General features: G+C 45.4%; 1 protein-coding gene across 1 annotated transcript in view; it reads left to right on the forward strand.

The window, feature by feature from the left end:
* The window catches only part of GRIP2 (glutamate receptor interacting protein 2), a 177,414-nt gene that overhangs the window by 112,859 nt on the left and 45,458 nt on the right, over nucleotides 1-19,097 (forward strand). The window contains exons 17-19 of the mRNA XM_039910260.1: nucleotides 4,233-4,378; nucleotides 7,804-7,884; nucleotides 18,767-18,833. Coding sequence (XP_039766194.1) covers nucleotides 4,233-4,378; nucleotides 7,804-7,884; nucleotides 18,767-18,833 — 294 coding nt within the window. The remainder of the gene's footprint in view (nucleotides 1-4,232; nucleotides 4,379-7,803; nucleotides 7,885-18,766; nucleotides 18,834-19,097) is intronic.

A 19,097-nucleotide genomic window follows, 5' to 3' on the forward strand; every position in this document is an offset into this window, starting at 1 on the left:
TCTTTGAAGTCATCTGGTCTATCCCCTCAACTTTATGGGCAGCATGGCACTCAGGCCATCCCTAACATACTGTATCTATCCCAGCCATTCAAATCAGCACTACCTCTCAGCAGAAGCCTAAATGAATCATTTGGACGACAGTTCAAAATATGACCCACTGCATTAGCACTGTGTTTTTCTGGGGACTGCTGCTCCCTTCCATTCAATCCATCATCTCTACCATCCTGGAAAGAACTGGAGAAAGCCAGTCAACATCTGATGGACCAGTACTAATTTTTGCAGGTCTAGACTTATTGAAATCTTACCTACAAGGCTGATGCAGCCTGTTCTTTTGGTAAATGTCTTGCATGCCAATATTGGTACATGTTGGCTGTCTTATAAACAGGGGTCTCTCCTGCTCCATTTTCTTTTTGCTTTATTTTTAAAAAAGGAGGAGGAGGGGTAGCTTTGGGATGGAGAAGGAAGAGGGCGAGAAGATCGACAAGACTATGAATTGGGAGTTGGTTCTCTTCTCCGCCATACTGCTCTGCCCTGAAAACTCCTTTAACCATTGTTGACTAGCTACCAGGGGAGATGGAAACTGCTCTTGGTTCACTCATCATCTTTATGGAATGGACAAAGCTTCAACACCACTAGCAAGGGATCAGTGAGAGTTCATGCTAAGAGGTGTGGATTGTGTATTCCCATTTCCTTCAGGGGCCTTCTATTTTAGATCAGCACCTGGCACCAGGAAGTGTTTAGAGAGCTAATTTACTGAAGCATCAAATAATTTGGGGGAAGAGCCTGACTCCATTCTTCTTGTGAAGGTTAATTTGCTATTCACTGAGTGTTGGACTCAAATGACCTTGGTGACCGATGCTTTTTATGTCAAGCACTGCTCTCTTCCAGGGATTGGTTGAACAGTTTTGGAAAGCTTCAGCACAGCCTCTTCCCTGGCCCACTTCCCTCTCTCCACCCCAGCAAGCTTCTGGCTAATGAGAGCAGGTTAAGGTTACTCGAAGGAGATTATGTCATACCTCACGTCCTATATCCATCTCCTAAGGAAAGAATAGAGGAAAGACTCAAAAGGACTGAGTTGGAAGATTTATTCTGAAGGGAAGAGTAGGGGAAAGACTCAAAAGGACTGAGTTGGAAGATTTATTCTGAAGGGCCAAATTCATGTCTTGTTAGGTTGAGGTGGTGCAGTTCAGTGGGTCCATCAATAAACTTATGACCAGGAAGTCCTTTCATTAGATCCTATAATGATGTTTGGATTTATCCTGGATTTATTAACAGCTTCCTGATCTTCCTGGTACTTATCTAACTTATTAATAAAGAAAAGTCCTCTAGACAGTAAGCTCATTGTGGGCAGGGAATGTGTTTACCATCCCTGTTGTAATGTATTCTCCCAAGTGCTTAATACAGTGCTCCACATACAGTGTGGAAACAGCGTGACCTAGTGGAAAGAGCATGGGCCTGGGAGTCAGAAGACTTGGGTTCTAGTTCTGGCTCCACCACTTGTCTGCTGTATGACCTTGGACAAGTCATTTGATTTCTCTGTCCCTCAGTTACCACATCCATAATAGGAGGATTAAGACTGTGAGCCCTCTGTGGGACAGGGACTGTGTCCAATCCGTATCTACCCCAGCACTTAGTACAGTGTCTGGCACATAGTAAGCACTTAACAAAGGCCACTGCAAAGATAAGCATTCAATAAATACCACTGATTAAAAAGTAGACCCATCTCCTCATGGTAAAATGATTTCATCAGTTCAGCATCGGAGCCATAACAAAGAACAATCTTAATGAATGGTGGAAAAGATCTCACCACAATGTGAGACTGTGAGAAGAAGCATGGCCTAGTGGAAAGGGCATGGGTCTGGGAGTCAGAAGATAGGGGCTCTCATCCCAGCTCTGCCTCTTGTCAGCTGTCACTCACTTCTCTGTGCCTCAGCTTCCTCATCTGTAAAAGGAAGATGCAATACCTGTTCTCCCTCCTGTTTGGACTGCAAGCTCCCAGATTGATTATCTCATATACACCAAAGTGCTTGGCACACAGTCAGTACTCAACAAATACTACAATTACTAGTGGTGGAAGCTGGAGCACCTGCAATATTTTGAAACTCCATCTTCTGATGTCTTGTCCAGATGGTTGTAGAGAGCAGGTCTGCACTGGAACAAGACAAGGGGTAGCTACGTGGCTAGGGATAAGGTTAGGTCTTTTCCTGTCTTAGATATCTAGGTGCTTGGGATGACCCTGTGCACCTCTTTAGATGAGGAAAACAAAGTAAAGTACTCATCGATGGGGCTCACAAAGGGTAGGTTCAGAGGCAGTTGAGCAGTCAATCAGTGTTCTGGCCTGAGGACTACTTTCCAGGTTAGAATCTAATTTAGAAATTTCAAGAGAGAATTGGAAATGGTTAGGAGAGATTTATTTATGCCATAATTCACATGTTAATTGGTATGAATTGGCTGGAGAGAAGGGAAGAGAGCAAATAGGAAATGTGGATTATCCCATCCTTACATCTGGTCCTCCGAGGGCTATCCATTCTGCACTGTGCTTATTACAAGTTGGATGGAGCTATAACCACTCTAAAGCCAAGAAAAAGGTGTATGTTAAGGTCAGTTGGGGCACTCAGTTGAAGGTCCATTTTAAAATCAACCCATCAGTCAATAAATGGTATTTATCGATTGCCTTCTGGTTGTACTGTTCTGAACACTTGACAAAGTACAGTACAAAGGGATCTAAACCATCACACCCAACACAAGCAGCAGAGGCCTCTTCTCTCCCTCTCCCTGCCTGGCTTCCCTTCCCTTCCTTGTTCTGCACAAACTGTGGGAGAGGAGAGCGAAAATTATTGGAGAAAAAAAAAAAACCTTCTCTTTTAGCCTTTGCCCTGGGTGTCTTCATCTCTATATCACTTCTCTGTGTTCTGCCTCCATTTCTTTCTGTTTTAGAGAGGGTCTCTCCTAGTTTCACTGAAGCAGAAGCATCCCCTGCTTCCTGCTTAGATTACTGTAAAAAAAAGTGTGATCAGGAATAGGGGGAGGTAGGATGTCAGTGAGAGAAAACAAGGGGAGTAAGGTAAAGAGAGGGGTGACCCATCTGATGCTTTACAGAAAAAGGGAGACACAGGACAAACACACAGATGTGAATGAAGAGATGAATTCTTCTTCCATTGTAAAGTATCAGACTTAACCACAACCCTGTTGCCACCCTGGGCTTCTTCACGGTTGCCTCCTGAGTCTGGACAGGCTAGTGAGTGACAGGATAGGAAGGGCAGTGTATATCTGCACCCCTGATCAGCAGTTGTCAATCAGGAGGACTAACCCAGCTGATCCAGATACAATCTCATAGAATGAATACCCTGTCTGCACTACCTCAGCCTAATGCTTTTCAGTCTTTCTGTGCTGAGTTGCTACACTGGTGTCAAGTCCCCTTAATGTTAGCTGGCTCATGGGTGTATTGTTACTTATGTTAAGACATAGGTGGATGTTGCAGTATTTTTACATCCCACTTTTAGGTTTACTCATGAAGACACAGCTATTGACTTTTGTGTGGCCACAATTTTGCAATAGATGTGTTTGGTGATTTTGTTTTCCTGGAGTTATACTGCAAACAGATTTCTTTTGGAAAATTGCTGGCTGCAGGCCCACTTGGAAGGCATTTTCCAATAGGCAATATGAGACTGGCAGGGCAATGAAAGTAGCAATGTTCAGTTGACTTCAAGAAACGGACTACCTATGGATAAACTGTTATCCAATTTGTAGAAGCCTTTTCATTGGATTGGAGCTTTGATATTAGCAATGCATTAATCAGAGACTTGTCCATTTAATAGCCATCCGTCAGGGTTCTGTTCTGGCATGCCTACGCTCTGGCTTGGGAAACAAAATGGAACCAGGCCAGTCAGACTGGAGAAGGAAAATTCTCAATTTCTCCAATCCTCCAGAGCTGTTCAGTTGTTTTCTAGAGAGATTTCAGTATCTGTCTTTGAGGAAATCTCTTTCTTGATGACAGGAATTGACTCAACTAAAAATCTACCCACAGAACCTATCCATATAATGTTTCCTCTCTGTCTTCTCTGACCCAGCCAGCCTCAATGTCTCAGGGCTGTAAGTCACTTACCTTTAATCTGCCCATTTATCTGCTGGGCATTTTCAGAATACTGTGACTAAACTGTTGGGCGGAGAAGTTCATGGCCTCCTTTGCTTTCCCTCCGCCCCACCTTTTTTCCTTCCGATGGGAATTTCAGATGTGGACTGCTGCAGGTCGGAGACCGAGTGCTTTCCATCAACAGCATCGCCACTGAAGATGGAACCCTGGAGGAAGCCAACCAGTTGCTGCGCGATGCAGCTCTCTCTAACAAAGTCGTACTGGAGGTAGAATTTGACGTGGCAGGTAAAGATTCTGTGCTCCTCTCTTTTTCTTTCTTTCACCTCCAACATAAGAAGAGGGCTGATCTTCATTTCTATCGGTCAACTTCCCAGCCAGCACAATACTGTTCAGGACAAAAATGGCCTCCAGGTAGAGGCATGATTTGCTATTAGCCAAGGTTTGACCATCCAATTAAAATATTGGTGGCCCAGTCCTACTTCTGAGTCTCTTGGGTCTAAAATTAGTCTTAAAAGGCAAGGTGGCAAGTGGGCTATATTTAAGTCCTAGAGGATTCAACCATGGGGTTTGGGGGCAGGTCTGAAGGTGTGGTGTGCAGGGGTTGCTGCTGAACTTCCAAACACCCCGGGGGCTGTATGTAGTCAAACTGTCACTTGAACAAGTGGCCAGTAAAGACCTAGAGGAGGCGAGCCCACCAAGAAGGTAATGGGGAGGAAATAATGAGGAGCAAATGAGAAAAGGTGATGACAGTGGGGATTTCTAGAATGTGGAAGTACTGGAGAAGGTGGTAGGAAAGGGACAAGGCCAGTAAACCAGCAGTATTCAGATTGCAGGCTTTAATTTAAGAGACGCGTAGGAATTTCCACCGCCACCCACGGCTGTTTTCGATGAGGCTTGGAAGTTGTTCTCGAGACCTTATTTGTTGCAAATCTCCTCCTTTGAATTTAGCTAGAGTCCAAGACAATTGTTTCCATGTGAAGTTGAGACACATATCCCTTTGATGGCCATGGATCATGGTCATTTTCAAACACCCTCTTTTCGATTTCCTTGATACTTCAAAGTCACAGCATGGATGGCCCTAGGCTGAACTCAACCCCTCAGATGGATTTTTACATCAGTTACATATAGTGACATTGCCTCATTTTGTACCACCAACCTTGCCTACCTAAGGTCTTAGTGGCAGTGAAAACAAAGAACAAAAACCAAACCAACAAACAAAAACAACAACTGGATTTATCCATCTCACAGCAGTTTTTCTACTTAATGAGGTCCTTCATCTTTCATTGTTTCTGAAAGAAAATGGGATAATTTCAGATTGAGGATGCATTCTGGAGTGCTGGTTGAGGCAAGAGCAGAGTAGACGAAACAAGCAAAGGACTAATAGGGCAAAATGTATTACAATTTCACAAGAAGGCATTGCCAGATCAATGTGGATTTGACCTAGCATCTGTGTGGATCGGGGACAAGAGAGCTGATCAAGCGTCTTAGGCATTTTGCAAAATGCTTTGAAATCCTTGCACAAAGAAGGATAATGTGTAAAGGTGTAATGAAAGATACATTATCTATCCTCCTCCAATACGTAGGGGAAAGAAATTGAAATTGAGGCTTCGGGTAGGGGGTGTAAAGGAAGAGGTGGGACATCCCCTGTAGAAGAGAGTTGTGTTTCAATGAACTAAGCTGCTTAGCCCTTAAACCAGACGTGGATGGGGCTGGGGGTAGGACAGGAAGAAGATATGACAGCATGGCTGTAGTGATTCACTCATCTAGAAGCCCTTTTGCTGATAACATCACTGTAGGGAAAGAGCGGCCAGAACTTTAAAATAAATTCTTAATTTGTACAGCTCATAAATCCTTCTAACTCTTGTTCTGACCTGTATTTGTTTATAATTTTACAACCTCCATTACTTCTGAAAGTTCATTGGCTGAGGTCAATGCTCTTTCAGAAGATGCTGAAAATAGTGCTGTGCTCAGCAGGGAAAGTTTGGTGATGGAAATGAAAATGGCTTTGTTTCCTCTTAAGGGGCAGCTGCACTGGCACAGCACTTGCTTATTTTTCATGGAAGTTTTCAAATTGCCAAAAGTGTTTGAATCTGCCACGTAGGGGAGATGGCACCAAAATCCACAAAAGAAATTAAACTAGCATGGCAGCCTAGGACCACTACACCCCACACCTAGTCCACTCCCTCCCCTCCCTCTCAACCTACAACGTTTTCCTCAAGTACCGAACTCTTCCTCATGTGTAGACACAGATTTGCAGTCCTTGAAATAGGAAAACTAGCAGCCTGGGTGCCCTAGGGTACAAGATAACTAGAATTCTTCCCTTTCTATTTTGTGTCTCCCTTTGCCTCCCACCAACCCCAGAATTGCTGGCGGAGGGCAAGGCGAATGGGGGTGGCTTCCTACACTAGAGTGGCAGTGGGCAAAACTCATTGAGAGAGCAGCGGGGATGCCAAGCAGCCATTTGTCTAGCTCCCTCTAGTTGCTCCATGGTCAACTGAAGGAGGCTTTGGAGATCTGGGTGAGGGGGTGGCCAGTAGCCAAGCATCTGAGCCGTAACCCTCATTCCTGGCTCCCTATTCCTGCTCTCCATTTCCTGCTCGGGGGAAGCAGAGAAATGGAGTGTGAGGAAGGAAGACTGGGAGCCACAGAGCCAGGTAGTTCCCAACCCTGGGGCTGCTTCAGGTTGCAACTCCCTACCATCCTCAGCCTGCTTCCCGCCTTCTCTATGACAATCCCAACTCCAGGGCAAGAAGCAGGAAAGGGGGCAGGGAGCCCAAGGGCAGTGGGAATGAGGTACCTCAACTCCAGGTCTCTGGGAAGACCACTCAGACTTCTTTCCCGCTTCCCAGCATGCTGCCAGGACCCCATTCCCTTTCTCCACACCCGACAATCCAGGGAGCCAGAGGAGGAATGGAATCTGACAGTAGGAGGAAAAAAAACAGACCTGTTCCCTCCACCAGGCACTGGAAAAAGGAACGGGATCAGGGATGTTGAGAGAGCACCAGCATCCAGGGGAGGGAATGAGGTTGGGAAAGCTAAAACTTGGGTACTCTTGACTCCTTCTGCTTCCAGACTCCATTCCCTCCCTCTCATCCTAGCAGTGGAGAATTTAGGCTGGCAACAACCAGGCATGGGGGAGGGTATCCGGGCCCCATTCCTTGCACCCAGGTCCTGACATTCTGTGACCAGCCAGACCCCATCCCTTTCCTCAGTAGTTGCGTGGGGGAATTGGGTCCAGATCTCCCCTCCGCCCCTCCCCTCACCTGATTCCTTTTGCCTCCCCAACCCCCTGATATTGATAGGGATGAGGTGATAAATTAACAGGGTATGGGGTTGGAGAGTGCCAAGGCACAGGGAAGGGTACCTGTACACCATTCCCAGCCTTGGTGTGCCTTGACTATCCCTGACCTCCATTCCTTTCTCTGTTGGCCTGAGGTATCTGATGTCAGAGTTGGAGATGGATTGTTATAATTCATTGACATTAATTCCTGTCACTGCTGCTGCTTTGGTGATGGAGTGGAACCAAAGACGGGCACAGTACCTGCATCCCTCCTGCCAGTGGTGCCCCCTAGTGGCTGAGAACCTAGGGCCGAGACCCCTGGTGCCTTAATGGTAGTTCCATTTCAGATTCCCCTTTGCCTCAAGAAAGTAGCTGAATCCCAGATCCCCACCCCTCCTTCTCTCTGTGTGTCTGTGCTTTGGTTTTCCAGAATCTGTTATACCAAGCAGTGGGACCTTCCACGTGAAGCTACCCAAGAAGAGAGGAGTGGAACTAGGAATAACTATAAGCTGTGAGTATCCCTTGATTGGCTTCCATATATATGGGCTATAGCAAGCTGCAGCAAGAGCTGGGACACTGATCCCTCAACTCTTAATTGAGGAGCCAGGAAGAGCATAAACTAAACTCAGGCCTGAGAGTCACTGGACCTGCTCCATTTTGTTACTTGGTAGGTGATTTGGGGTGATGGTCATGTATTCCTTCTGAGTCTCAGAACAGGCCTGCACCCAACCAGCAAATAGTTGGGGAAGAAATTAGCCAGCATCCTTTGGCAAGAGTTTTAGTGTCTTATCAGTTGCCATCTTGCCAAACGTATTTCCAACTGTAGTGTTCTGAGGTATTGAGGGAAGTTTTTTAAATAAAAAACCTTGATTAATTGTCAGTAGTCATGTCTAATAGTAATAATAGTAGTATTTGTTAAGCACTACTAAGAATGGGGTAGGAACAAGATAATCAGGAAGGACCCAGTCCCTAACATGGGACTCACAGCCTAAGTGAGAGAACAGGTATTGAATCCCCATTTTACAGATGAGGCACATCTGACGCACAGAGAAAGTAAGTGACTTGCCCAAAGTCATGCAGCAGGCAAGTGGCAGAGCTAGGATTAGAACCCAGGTCCTCTGACTCCCAGGCCTGTGTTTTTTCCACTGGACTACTTCTTCTTAAAATGTCATCAAGTTGTTTCCAACCCATAACAACTCCCCTGGCACACCCGCTTCAGAATGTCCCATCTTGTGTTGTAAGGTCATTTGGGTGTGTGTATCAGTATAGTTTTCTCGATAAAGATACAGAAGTGGATTACCATTGCCTTCTTCTGAGCAGTAAAAACTTGAGTCTCTGCTCTTATCTTTGATCAACATTTTAATCACTTTCATTCATTCATTCAATCGTATTTATTGAGCGCTTACTGTGTGCAGAGCACTGTATTAAGTGTTCGGAGAGTGCAATTCAGCAACAGAGACAATCCCTACCCAACGGGCTCACAGCCTAGAAAGTGGGAGGCAGACAACAAAACCAAGCAAAGCAAGTGGACAGGCATCAACAGCATCAATATAAATAAATAGAATTATAGATATACACACATCACTAATAAATAGAATAATAAATATGTACATATATACACAGGTGCTGTGGGGTGGGGGGTGGGGTAGAACAAAGGTAGGAAATAGGGGCGATGGGGAGGGGAGGAGGAGCAGAGGAAAAAGGGGGCTCAGTCTGGGAAGGCCTCCTGGAGGAGGTGAGCTTTCAGTAGGGCTTTGAAAGGGGGAAGTGTGCTAGTTTGGCGGATATGAGGCGGGAGGGCATTCCAGGCCAGAGGTAGGACGTGGGCTGGGGTCGACGTTGGGACAGGCGAGAACGCGACACAGTGAGAAGGTTAGCAGCAGAGGAGCGATTGTGTGGGCTGGGCCGTAGAAGGAGAAAAGGGAGGTAAGGTAGGGGGGGCAAGGTGATGGAGAGCTTTGAAGCCAATAGTGGGGAGTTTTTGCTTGATTCAAAGTATGATAGGCAACCACTGGAGATTTTTGAGGATGGGGGTGACATGCCCAGAGCGTTTCTGTAGAAAGATAATCTGGGCAGCAGAGTGAAGTATAGACTGAAATGGGACGAGACAGGAGGTTGGGAGATCAGAAAGGAGACTGATGCAGTAATCCAGTCAGGATAAGATGAGTGATTGTACTAACAAGGTAGTAGTTTGGATGGAGAGGAAACAGCGCATCATGGTGATGTTGTATAGGTGAGACCGGCAGGTTATGTGGGGTGAATGAGAGAGCGGAGTCAAGGATGACACCAAGGTTGTGGGCTCGTGAGATGGGAAGGATGGTAGTGCCATCCACAGTGATAGGAAAATCAGGGAGAGGACAGGGTGTGGGAGGGAAAATGCAGAGCTCGGTCTTGGATGTGTTGATGCTGCTGCTGCCCAGCACAGGCGAATCGACTTTGTCTGATGTTTCGGCTTAGAACTTTCCATTATGGGTAGCCCTGTATGTCATAGTTCTAAGCTTCATCAGCTTATACAGACTCTCCTGCCACTGAGTCACAGTGCATTGCATTGTATTCTGCTAAGCACTTAGTACAGTTCTCACCAGGACCTGGCTCATTCATAGCATTGTACATTTTAGCTTTGATTCCGTACAGGACAAACCTAAATCCTAGCCCAACTTACTGCTACACTGCAACTCACACTCTTCACTCCTCTAAAGCTAACCCACCTACTCACTGTGCCTCATTCTCCCCTTCCCCACCACTGACCTTTCCCCACTGCCTGGAACTCCCTTCCCTTTCATATCCAATTGTAACCACCCTGTATCAATCAACCAATGGTGTTTTTGAGTACATACTGTCTGCAGAGCACTGTACCCATCTTCTCCCCAACTTTGATGCCACCTCCCCTCCAGAGATCAGAAAATATACTCAATTATTATTCATGTTTTAACCCAGATTCAGTATCCACCTGCAAGACAGTTAATATATTCTCTTAAAACCTGGGAAATGTGATGGTTCATCAGAAGGAGGGTTTTTCTCTTTCTGCCAAGACTGTGAAATGACTTAGCCAAGGGCTACTTGTGATAGGTGTGTTAAGAGGGTGGGAGCAAAAAATAAAAAGGCGTACTGAAATATTCTCACCATGAAAAGTATTAGAAAGCACATGTACTTGGGTATCTCGGGAATAAATACTACAAAACAAGTCAGACAGACACAATATCTGCTGTCTGGATACTTCATGTAAACTTATGAACTCATTTACTTGGACCAATACCTAAAAGTAGCTTAAGTGATACTGTCTAATTCCCTCTGATCAATTCCTCTTTACCAGGTAAGAGGCATGTATTATTGACCATAATTTTACAAGTGGGAAATCCGCAGCAGCAGAATCACAGTAAATGCTAGCAGTGGAAGTCGGGGTTGATGTTTGCTGTTCATACCTCCTTTCTCCCGCTTGTCGCTACCACTGGGCAGCAGAAGCCATAAATCGCTCTATGCATGTTACAGCCTGGAGCAAGGCGGGAGTGGAAAAAGATGGGGCCTTCCCCCCTTCCAGCCCCCCCCCCCAGGAGAGCACAAAGGTGTGTTTTTGATCTGCTTGGAGTGGACCACTTTCACCTCACTTCACTTCATGTTGCCCTTGTTCTCCCTTAAGAGGTGGTTTATTTACAGATGGGTTTTTCCAGTATCATTACCATTAATTCAATTACATTTAAGCAAAATACTCCTCTTCTCAATCAATAAAGAAAAGCATTTCTAATCAGTGGAACCATTGGTGCATATGGGCTTTATGTTCAAATTCCTCCAAGGACAATAATTTCCCAATACGAGTCGTTTCACATTCTATTAAAACACCACTAATGGACATCTCTTTTGAGTCTCTTCATCCATCATATTGCAAAAACAAAGAGCCCCCAAATCCCAGAAGGACAAGGGTGAGTGCTTGAAAAGCAATTTATAAAAAGTAAATACTGGCATTGATCATTCTCAGATTTTGTCTTGATGCTTTCAGTAGGGCATGCATAACACTAATTCTGTCTTGTTTTCCTATAGTCTCCAAGAATTACTTTATTGAATTGTTGTGGTCAGGGAACATGTCTACCAACTCTGTTATAGTGATATATTGTACTCTTCCAAGCACTTAGTACAGTGCTCTGCACACAACTGATTGATTGATTGATTGTTTCATATTTTTAGCCAGTGACACCCATAGTATCCTACTCCATCCTAATCCTCCTCCACCTCTCAGCTGCTTTCCACACTGTCGACCATCCCCTTCTCCTGAAAACATTATCCAAACTTGGCTTCACTGACACTGTCCTCTCCTGGTACTCCTCCTATCACTCCGGAAACTCATTCTCATTCTCCTTCATGGGCTCCTCCTTTGCGTCCCACCTCCTAACTGCAAGGTTCAGTTCTGGGTTTCCTTCTATTCTCTATCTACACCCACTTCCTTGGAGAACTCATTCACTCACATGGCTTCAACTACTGCCTCTATGCAGATGATTCCCAAGTCTACATCTTCAGTCCTGATCTCTCTTCCTCTCACATTTTTTTTGCCTTCAAGACATCTCTATTTGGATGTCCTACCATCACCTCAAACTTAATATGTCAAAAACAGAACTCGGCCCCACCACTCTTTCCCATCACTGTAGGCAGCACCACCATCTTTCCTGTCTCACAAGCTCATAACCTTGGCATTATTCTTGACTCCTCTCTCTCATTCAACCTGCATATTCAATCCATCACTCCTGTCTGTTCCACCTTCATAACATCACTAAAATCCCCCCTTTCCTTTCCATCCAAACTGCTACCATGTTAATACAATCACTCATCCTACCCTATCTGGATTACTGTATCAGTCTCCTTGCTGACCTTCCAGCCTCCTGTCTCTCCCCACTCCAGTTCATACTTCATGCTACTACCTGGATCATTTTTCTAAAAAAAAATCCAGGATGTTTCCTCACTTCAAAAAAGTTCAGTGGTTTCCCATCCACCTCCACATCAAACAAAAACTCCTCACCATTGGCTTTAAATCACTCCATCACTTTGCCCTCCCCTACCTCACCTTGCTATTATACTACAATCCAGCCCATACACTCCACTCCTCCAATACTAACCTTCTCACTGTGTCTCAATCTCATCTATCTCGCCGCCGATCCCTCGCCCATATCCTACCTGTGGCCTGGAACACCCTCCTTCATCAAATCTGACTGACAATTACTGTCCCCCCTTCAAAGCCCTACTGAAGGCACATCTCTTCCCAGAGGTCTTCCCTGACTAAGCCCCACATCCTCTTCTCCCACTTCCTACTGCATCATGCTGACTTGATCCCCTTTTTCATCCCCCCTCCCAGTCCCACAGCACTTATGTACATATCTGTAATATATTTATTTTTATTGTCTGTCTCTCCTTCTCTAACTTGTTGCGGGCAGGGACTGTGTCTGTTATTTGTTGTATTGTAATCTCTCAAGCGCTTAGAACAATGTTCTGCACATAGGAAACACTCAATAAATACAATTGATTGAGTGAATAAATCAATTCCAGGGAAAGACCCCATGGAAAGGTCAAGGAGAACTTCCCTCTCATACAACTATGCTATATTCATTCATCATTCAATAGTAGTTATTGAGCGCTTACTATGTGCACAGCACTGTACTAAGCACTTGGAATGTACAATTCGGCAACAGATAGACACAATTCCTGCCCAACAACTGGCTTACAGACTAAACGGGGGATACAGACAGCAAAACAAAACAAAACATGGTTCCTGGGTTGTAGTTTGTAAGTTGCTGGTGTTGGGCTGAGAGGAAACCATTGGTGCAGTGTAGCTGAGAAGCAGCGTGGCTTAGTGGAAAGAGCAGGGGCTTAGGAGTCAGAGGTCGTGGGTTCAAATCGTACCTCTGCCACTTGTCGACTCTGTGACTTCGGGCAAGTCAATTAACTTCCCGGTGCCTCAGTTAACTGATCTGTAAAATAGGGATCAAGACTATGAGCCCCAAGTGGGACAGCCTGATAACCTTGTAACTACTCCAGAGCTTAGAACAGTGCTCAGCACATAGTAAGCGTTTAACAAATACCATCAGTAGTGCAAAACCATGGTCATTGCGGTTTGGTTCCCACCAGCTCCTCTCATGTGCTCTCTCCCTCCACCCTGTGGAACTCCATGCCACAGACTGGGAGAAAGAGAAGAGATCCACCTCCCAAGGAGGCCCCTACCCATTAGCGAGGCCTTTGCAGTCTGGTTTGAGTCAGAGACAATGTTGAAATCCCCCCTAAGAACCAGGCTATATGAGGATGCGAGTGTAGCCACTGGGACCCTCTAAGTGCTATTTCTCTCCCTGTTCCATATTTTTCCTCTTCATGTTGATATTTTCAAGTTGAATGGGGTTAAAAATGTAATCATTCTTGTTTCCTGCATTAGTTAATTCCCTTGATTAGATACTGAGCTCCTCAAGTGTAGAGACAGAGTCTTCTACCTTTAGTGCAAGCTCCCTGAGAGTTTAATAAATGACTGATGATGATCATGCTAATCTTATGTGCCTTCCTGTGGGCCTCTCTTTGCAGTTTGGGGTTATTTTTTTTCTTTAGCCAAGAATAAACTTAGACTTGCCTACTTGACCCCTCACTTTCCTCTGCCTCACTCCTACACAAAAACAGGCTTGAAGTCTGAGTTTTCCAGGACTCAAAAGAGAAAGCTGAGCCCAGTATGTGACCCTTTTGGTGCATTATATATAACCTTGGGACCACTCCTTCATATTATAATAATAATTTCCCCCACTTCCCCCTCCACTTCCCCACTTCCCCACTTCCCCCTCCAGTTATCGTCCTATCTCCCTACTACCCTTCCTTTCCAAAATCTTAGAACGAGTCGTCTACAATCGATGCCTAGAATTCCTTAACTCCCATTCTCTCCTAGACCCCCTCCAATCTGGCTTCCGTCCCCTCCACTCTACCAAGACTGCTCTCTCTAAGGTCACCCATGACCTCCTTCTTGCCAAATCCAATGGCTCCTACTCCATTCTGATCCTCCTTGACCTCTCTGCTGCCTTTGACACTGTCGACCATCCCCTCCTCCTCCATACCTTATCTCACCTTGGCTTCACGGACTCTGTCCTCTCCTGGTTCTCCTCTTACCTCTCTGGCCGATCATTCTCGGTCTCCTACGCTGGAGCCTCCTCCCCCTCCCATCCTTTAACTGTTGGAGTTCCTCAAGGGTCAGTTCTTGGCCCTCTTCTGTTCTCCATTTACACTCACTCCCTCGGTGAACTCATCCGCTCTCACGGCTTTGACTACCATCTCTACGCAGATGACACGCAGATCTACATCTCCGCCCCTGTCCTCTCCCCCTCCCTTCAGGCTCGCATCTCCTCCTGCCTCCGGGACGTCTCCACCTGGATGTCGGCCCGCCACCTAAAACTCAACATGAGCAAGACTGAGCTCCTCATCTTCCCTCCCAAGCCCGGTCCGCTCCCAGACTTCTCCGTCACCATGGATGGCACGACCATCCTTCCCGTCCCGCAGGCCCGCAATCTCGGTGTCATCCTTGACTCGTCCCTCTCGTTCACCCCACACATCCTATCCGTTACCAAGACCTGCCGGTTTCACCTCTACAATATCACCAAGATCCGCCCTTTCCTCTCCACCCAAACGGCTACCTTACTATTACGGGCTCTCGTTATATCCCGGCTAGACTACTGTGTCAGCCTTCTCTCTGACCTCCCTTCCTCCTCTCTCGCCCCGCTCCGGTCTATTCTTCACTCCGCTGCCCGGCTCATCTTCCTGCAGAAACGATCTGGGCATGTCACTCCCCTTCTTAAACAACTCCAGTGGTTGCCTATCGACCTCCGCTCCAAACAAAAACTCCTCACTCTAGGCTTCAAGGCTCTCCATCACCTTGCCCCTTCCTACCTCTCCTCCCTTCTCTCTTTCTACCGCCCACCCCGCACGCTCCGCTCCTCTGCCGCCCACCTCCTCGCCATCCCTCGGTCTCGCCTATCCCGCCGTCGACCCCTGGGTCACGTCCTCCCGCGGTCCTGGAACGCCCTCCCTCCTCACCTCCGCCAAACTGATTCTCTTTCCCTCTTCAAAACCTTACTTAAAAATCACCTCCTCCAAGAGGCGTTCCCAGACTGAGCTCCTCTTCCCCCTCTACTCCCTCTGCCATCCCCCCTTTACCTCTCCGCAGCTAAAGCCTCATTTTCCCCTTTTCCCTCTGCTCCTCCACCTCTCCCTTCCCATCCCCACAGCACTGTACTCGTCCGCTCAACTGTATATATTTTCGTTACCCTATTTATTTTGTTAATGAATTGTACATCGCCTTGATTCTATTTAGTTGCCATTGTTTTTACGAGATGTTCTTCCCCTTAACGCTGTTTAGTGCCATTGTTCTTGTCTGTCCGTCTCCCCCGATTAGACTGTAAGCCTGTCAAACAGCAGGGACTGTCTCTATCTGTTGCCGACTTGTTCATCCCAAGCGCTTAGTACAGTGCTCTGCACATAGTAAGCGCTCAATAAATACTATTGAATGAATGAATGAAATATTATTAGGAAGAACATGGACTGTGGCCTCATTCCAGACCGCTGTTTCCCCAAGAGCCTGAGTCTTCAGGGCAAACCCACCAGTTCTTTCATTATCATGAGCTGTTCTCATTCATTCCAGAATATTTGCTTTAAAGGTAATAGAATAATTATGGGTTGCCTAACAATCGATTACCATGCCATGCCGGAAAGTTGCAAATTGATTTTAAATCACTACTTTCTCAGCATGTAATTAACAAGCTGTGCAAAAAAGTTCCCTGATTGATTCTAAATAGATACTATAATAGTGAGGAAAAGATGTTAGCCAAACACCAAGACTTGTGTCCTAGTTAAATGGTTATTTACAGGCACAGGGGGAAGTGGCAGACAAGGCCCTATAAGAGGACCCCATATGGGGGATCCCCTAGAAGGTAACTCCCCCTCTCACCATCAAAATAATAGACTGTTCATTTCTCATTAACATGGGATAGTTCTTAGGAGATCTGTCTGCCCCCATCATTTACCTCTAAAAGAATTACTGATCCATGTCACCTGCGAGTGGTTGATTTCCCTAAAGGAAAATTAGTCCGTTGTTTAAGGAATGCCCATTTGAGGGATTGACCTATTTTGTTTCAATCATCCCAGTCCACCACAACCATCCTGAACTTCCACCCCTGCACTGGGAGACCAGCTCTCAGCAGCCAGGTTCCAAGTTTCCTTTACTTCTTCAATCAATTTGATCAATCAATCAGTTGTATTTATTGAGCACTTACTGTGTGCAAAGCACTATACTAAGCACTTGGGAGAGCACAACATAACAATAAACAGATACATTCCCTGCCCACAATAAGCTTCCAGTTTCCCTCCTTTACACCTTTCCCCTGTCCCTCCCTCCCCTTTACACCTTTCTCCTCCCCTGTTGTAAGCTACCTACTGTATTGGACTCTCCCAAGCATTTAGTACAGTTCTCTGCACAAAGTAAGTGCTCAATGAATACCATAGATTTATTGATTCATTCATTCAATCCTATTTATTGAGAGCTTACTGTATGCAAAGCACTGTACTGAACACTTTGGGAGAGTACAATAAACCAATAAATGGACACATTCCCTGCCCACAATGAGTTTACAGTCTAAATTGCCCCACCCCATTTTTGCCCCTCTTCTCCTTTTCTCTCATTTGCCCCTCTCAGCCTTCATCCCCTTACCCTTTCTTTTTCTTTTCTTCATCTCCCTCTCCAACCCACACCTGGCCATACACCCTTTACCTGACCATCCCACCCTCTTTTAGCCCTACCCTGCTCCAACTTAAGTGATCCGGTTTCAGGTGGCCTCATTCTAGAGCCTCTTGGAGATTCAATCCCCAGGGTAGCAAGGTGGGCTAAGGTCAGCAGGGCACCATTAGTATTTTACTGCTTCCATTTATAGAAGGCACAGGTCCGGTTCTCAAGGAGCTTACTCCCCCAGACTGAAATCTCCATAAGGCCAGGATCATGTCTGCGAACTCTATTGTACTCTTCCAAGTGCTTAGTACAGTGCTTTGCACACAGTAAACACTCCATAAATACTATATATTGACTGGTGAGGCAAGAGCAAAATGGAGAAATTACTTTGTATGAGTTAGTTTATGTTTTTCTGTGCATTTAAAGCATGTGGGAATCTGACTGGGTGGGCTTCAGCTAATGTGAGCTAGCTGCCTCCAGATGTATTTTCAGAAGGGGTGTCTGCTTTGAAAATTTGAAATCCCCCAGCCTCCCTCCATCCAGGTTAGAAGTGGCACCTGAATTAATTGTAATTGCCCTGGAGCTAGGGATCTCCCCAGCCATTCAGGACAGACTTGGGCAGACTTGACTATGATGTCATTAAGGTACCCTGTGCTTGGCAAAAATTCACACAACAGCACCTATACTGGGGCAACTGATCTAGGGAGGGAACATTCTTTTCCCCACCTCATTTTGTCTTTTCATGGGGAAGACATCTTGGAGAAGGAAGCAAGGGTGTCCAATCAATCAATCATTGATTTCTTGAGCACCTACTGAGTGCAAAGCAATGTATCGAGAGCTTGGAAGAGTACAGTAAAAACGAAACACATGTTCCCTGCTGTCAAGGAACTTACAATTTAATGAGGGAGACAGACAAAAATTGTTTACAAATAGTGGGAACAGTGGGGAGAGCAAATGCACATCAGGAAGTAGCCCAAGTATATCAGGATGCAAAAGTGGAATAAATAATTGAATATACAAGGAAATATATACTTACATATCTATATGGTGGATGTAGCACATCAGGAAGTAGCCCAAGTATATCAGGATGCAAAAGTGGAATAAATAATTGAATATACAAGGAAATATATACTTACATATCTATACGGTGGGTGTAGAAATAGAGTAAAATGCACATTTACTGTCAAATAGTAATCTCTATAATGCGGACATTCCTGAATATGACTGGACTGACCTCTCCAGCAAAGGAAGGCTCATCTGATGGCCCTCAGCTAGTGATCAGAGGAAACATTTCTGTAAAAAGAAGGACTATTTTTCCCATGGTCCTCCCCATCCTCACACTCCAATCTTATGGATATATGTGGGCGATTTATGTATGTTATCTTTGAATTGGGAGGACAGATTATATACACAGCTCGTGTGTAGCAGCTAGAAGACTCTACCACTAGTCCTGACACCTAGACACTTGAAATCAAAGTGTAAAAATCTTTCATGATAGACAAATACAATCAAAGCTAATTCTACAGATGCCAAAGTACACTGGGATTTCTGAGTTCATATTTGAAGCTATACTGTGTACTTTTTAATTTCTTCAATGTCTTCTTCCAACATATGGGTGCAGCAGACAGAATTGAGAAGTGCCTTTTTTTCTGTCATTCTCTTCCTCCAGCTGCATGCAGGAAGGCTGGTGATCCCTTAATCATCTCTGACATCAAGAAGGGAAGTGTGGCCCATAGGTGAGTTAAGTGGAGAACTGTTCCAGTCTTGGCACTGGTTTTTAGCAGATTCAGCTGGCTTTTAAGGGAAGTCTGGGCGTGTGTGTGTGTGTGTGTGTGTGTATAATATATGTAAGTTAATGGAGGACAACTATATATATATAGATAGATAGATATGTCTATCTATATATATACACATATGGATGGAGGACAAATATAGTTGTTCTTCATGTGTGGATGTATATGTGGCTGAAGAGACCAATGGTTCAGGTCCTGGTCCTGACT

This window comes from Ornithorhynchus anatinus, chromosome X1 (assembly GCF_004115215.2).
Source record: "Ornithorhynchus anatinus isolate Pmale09 chromosome X1, mOrnAna1.pri.v4, whole genome shotgun sequence".
Lineage (NCBI taxonomy): Eukaryota > Metazoa > Chordata > Mammalia > Monotremata > Ornithorhynchidae > Ornithorhynchus > Ornithorhynchus anatinus.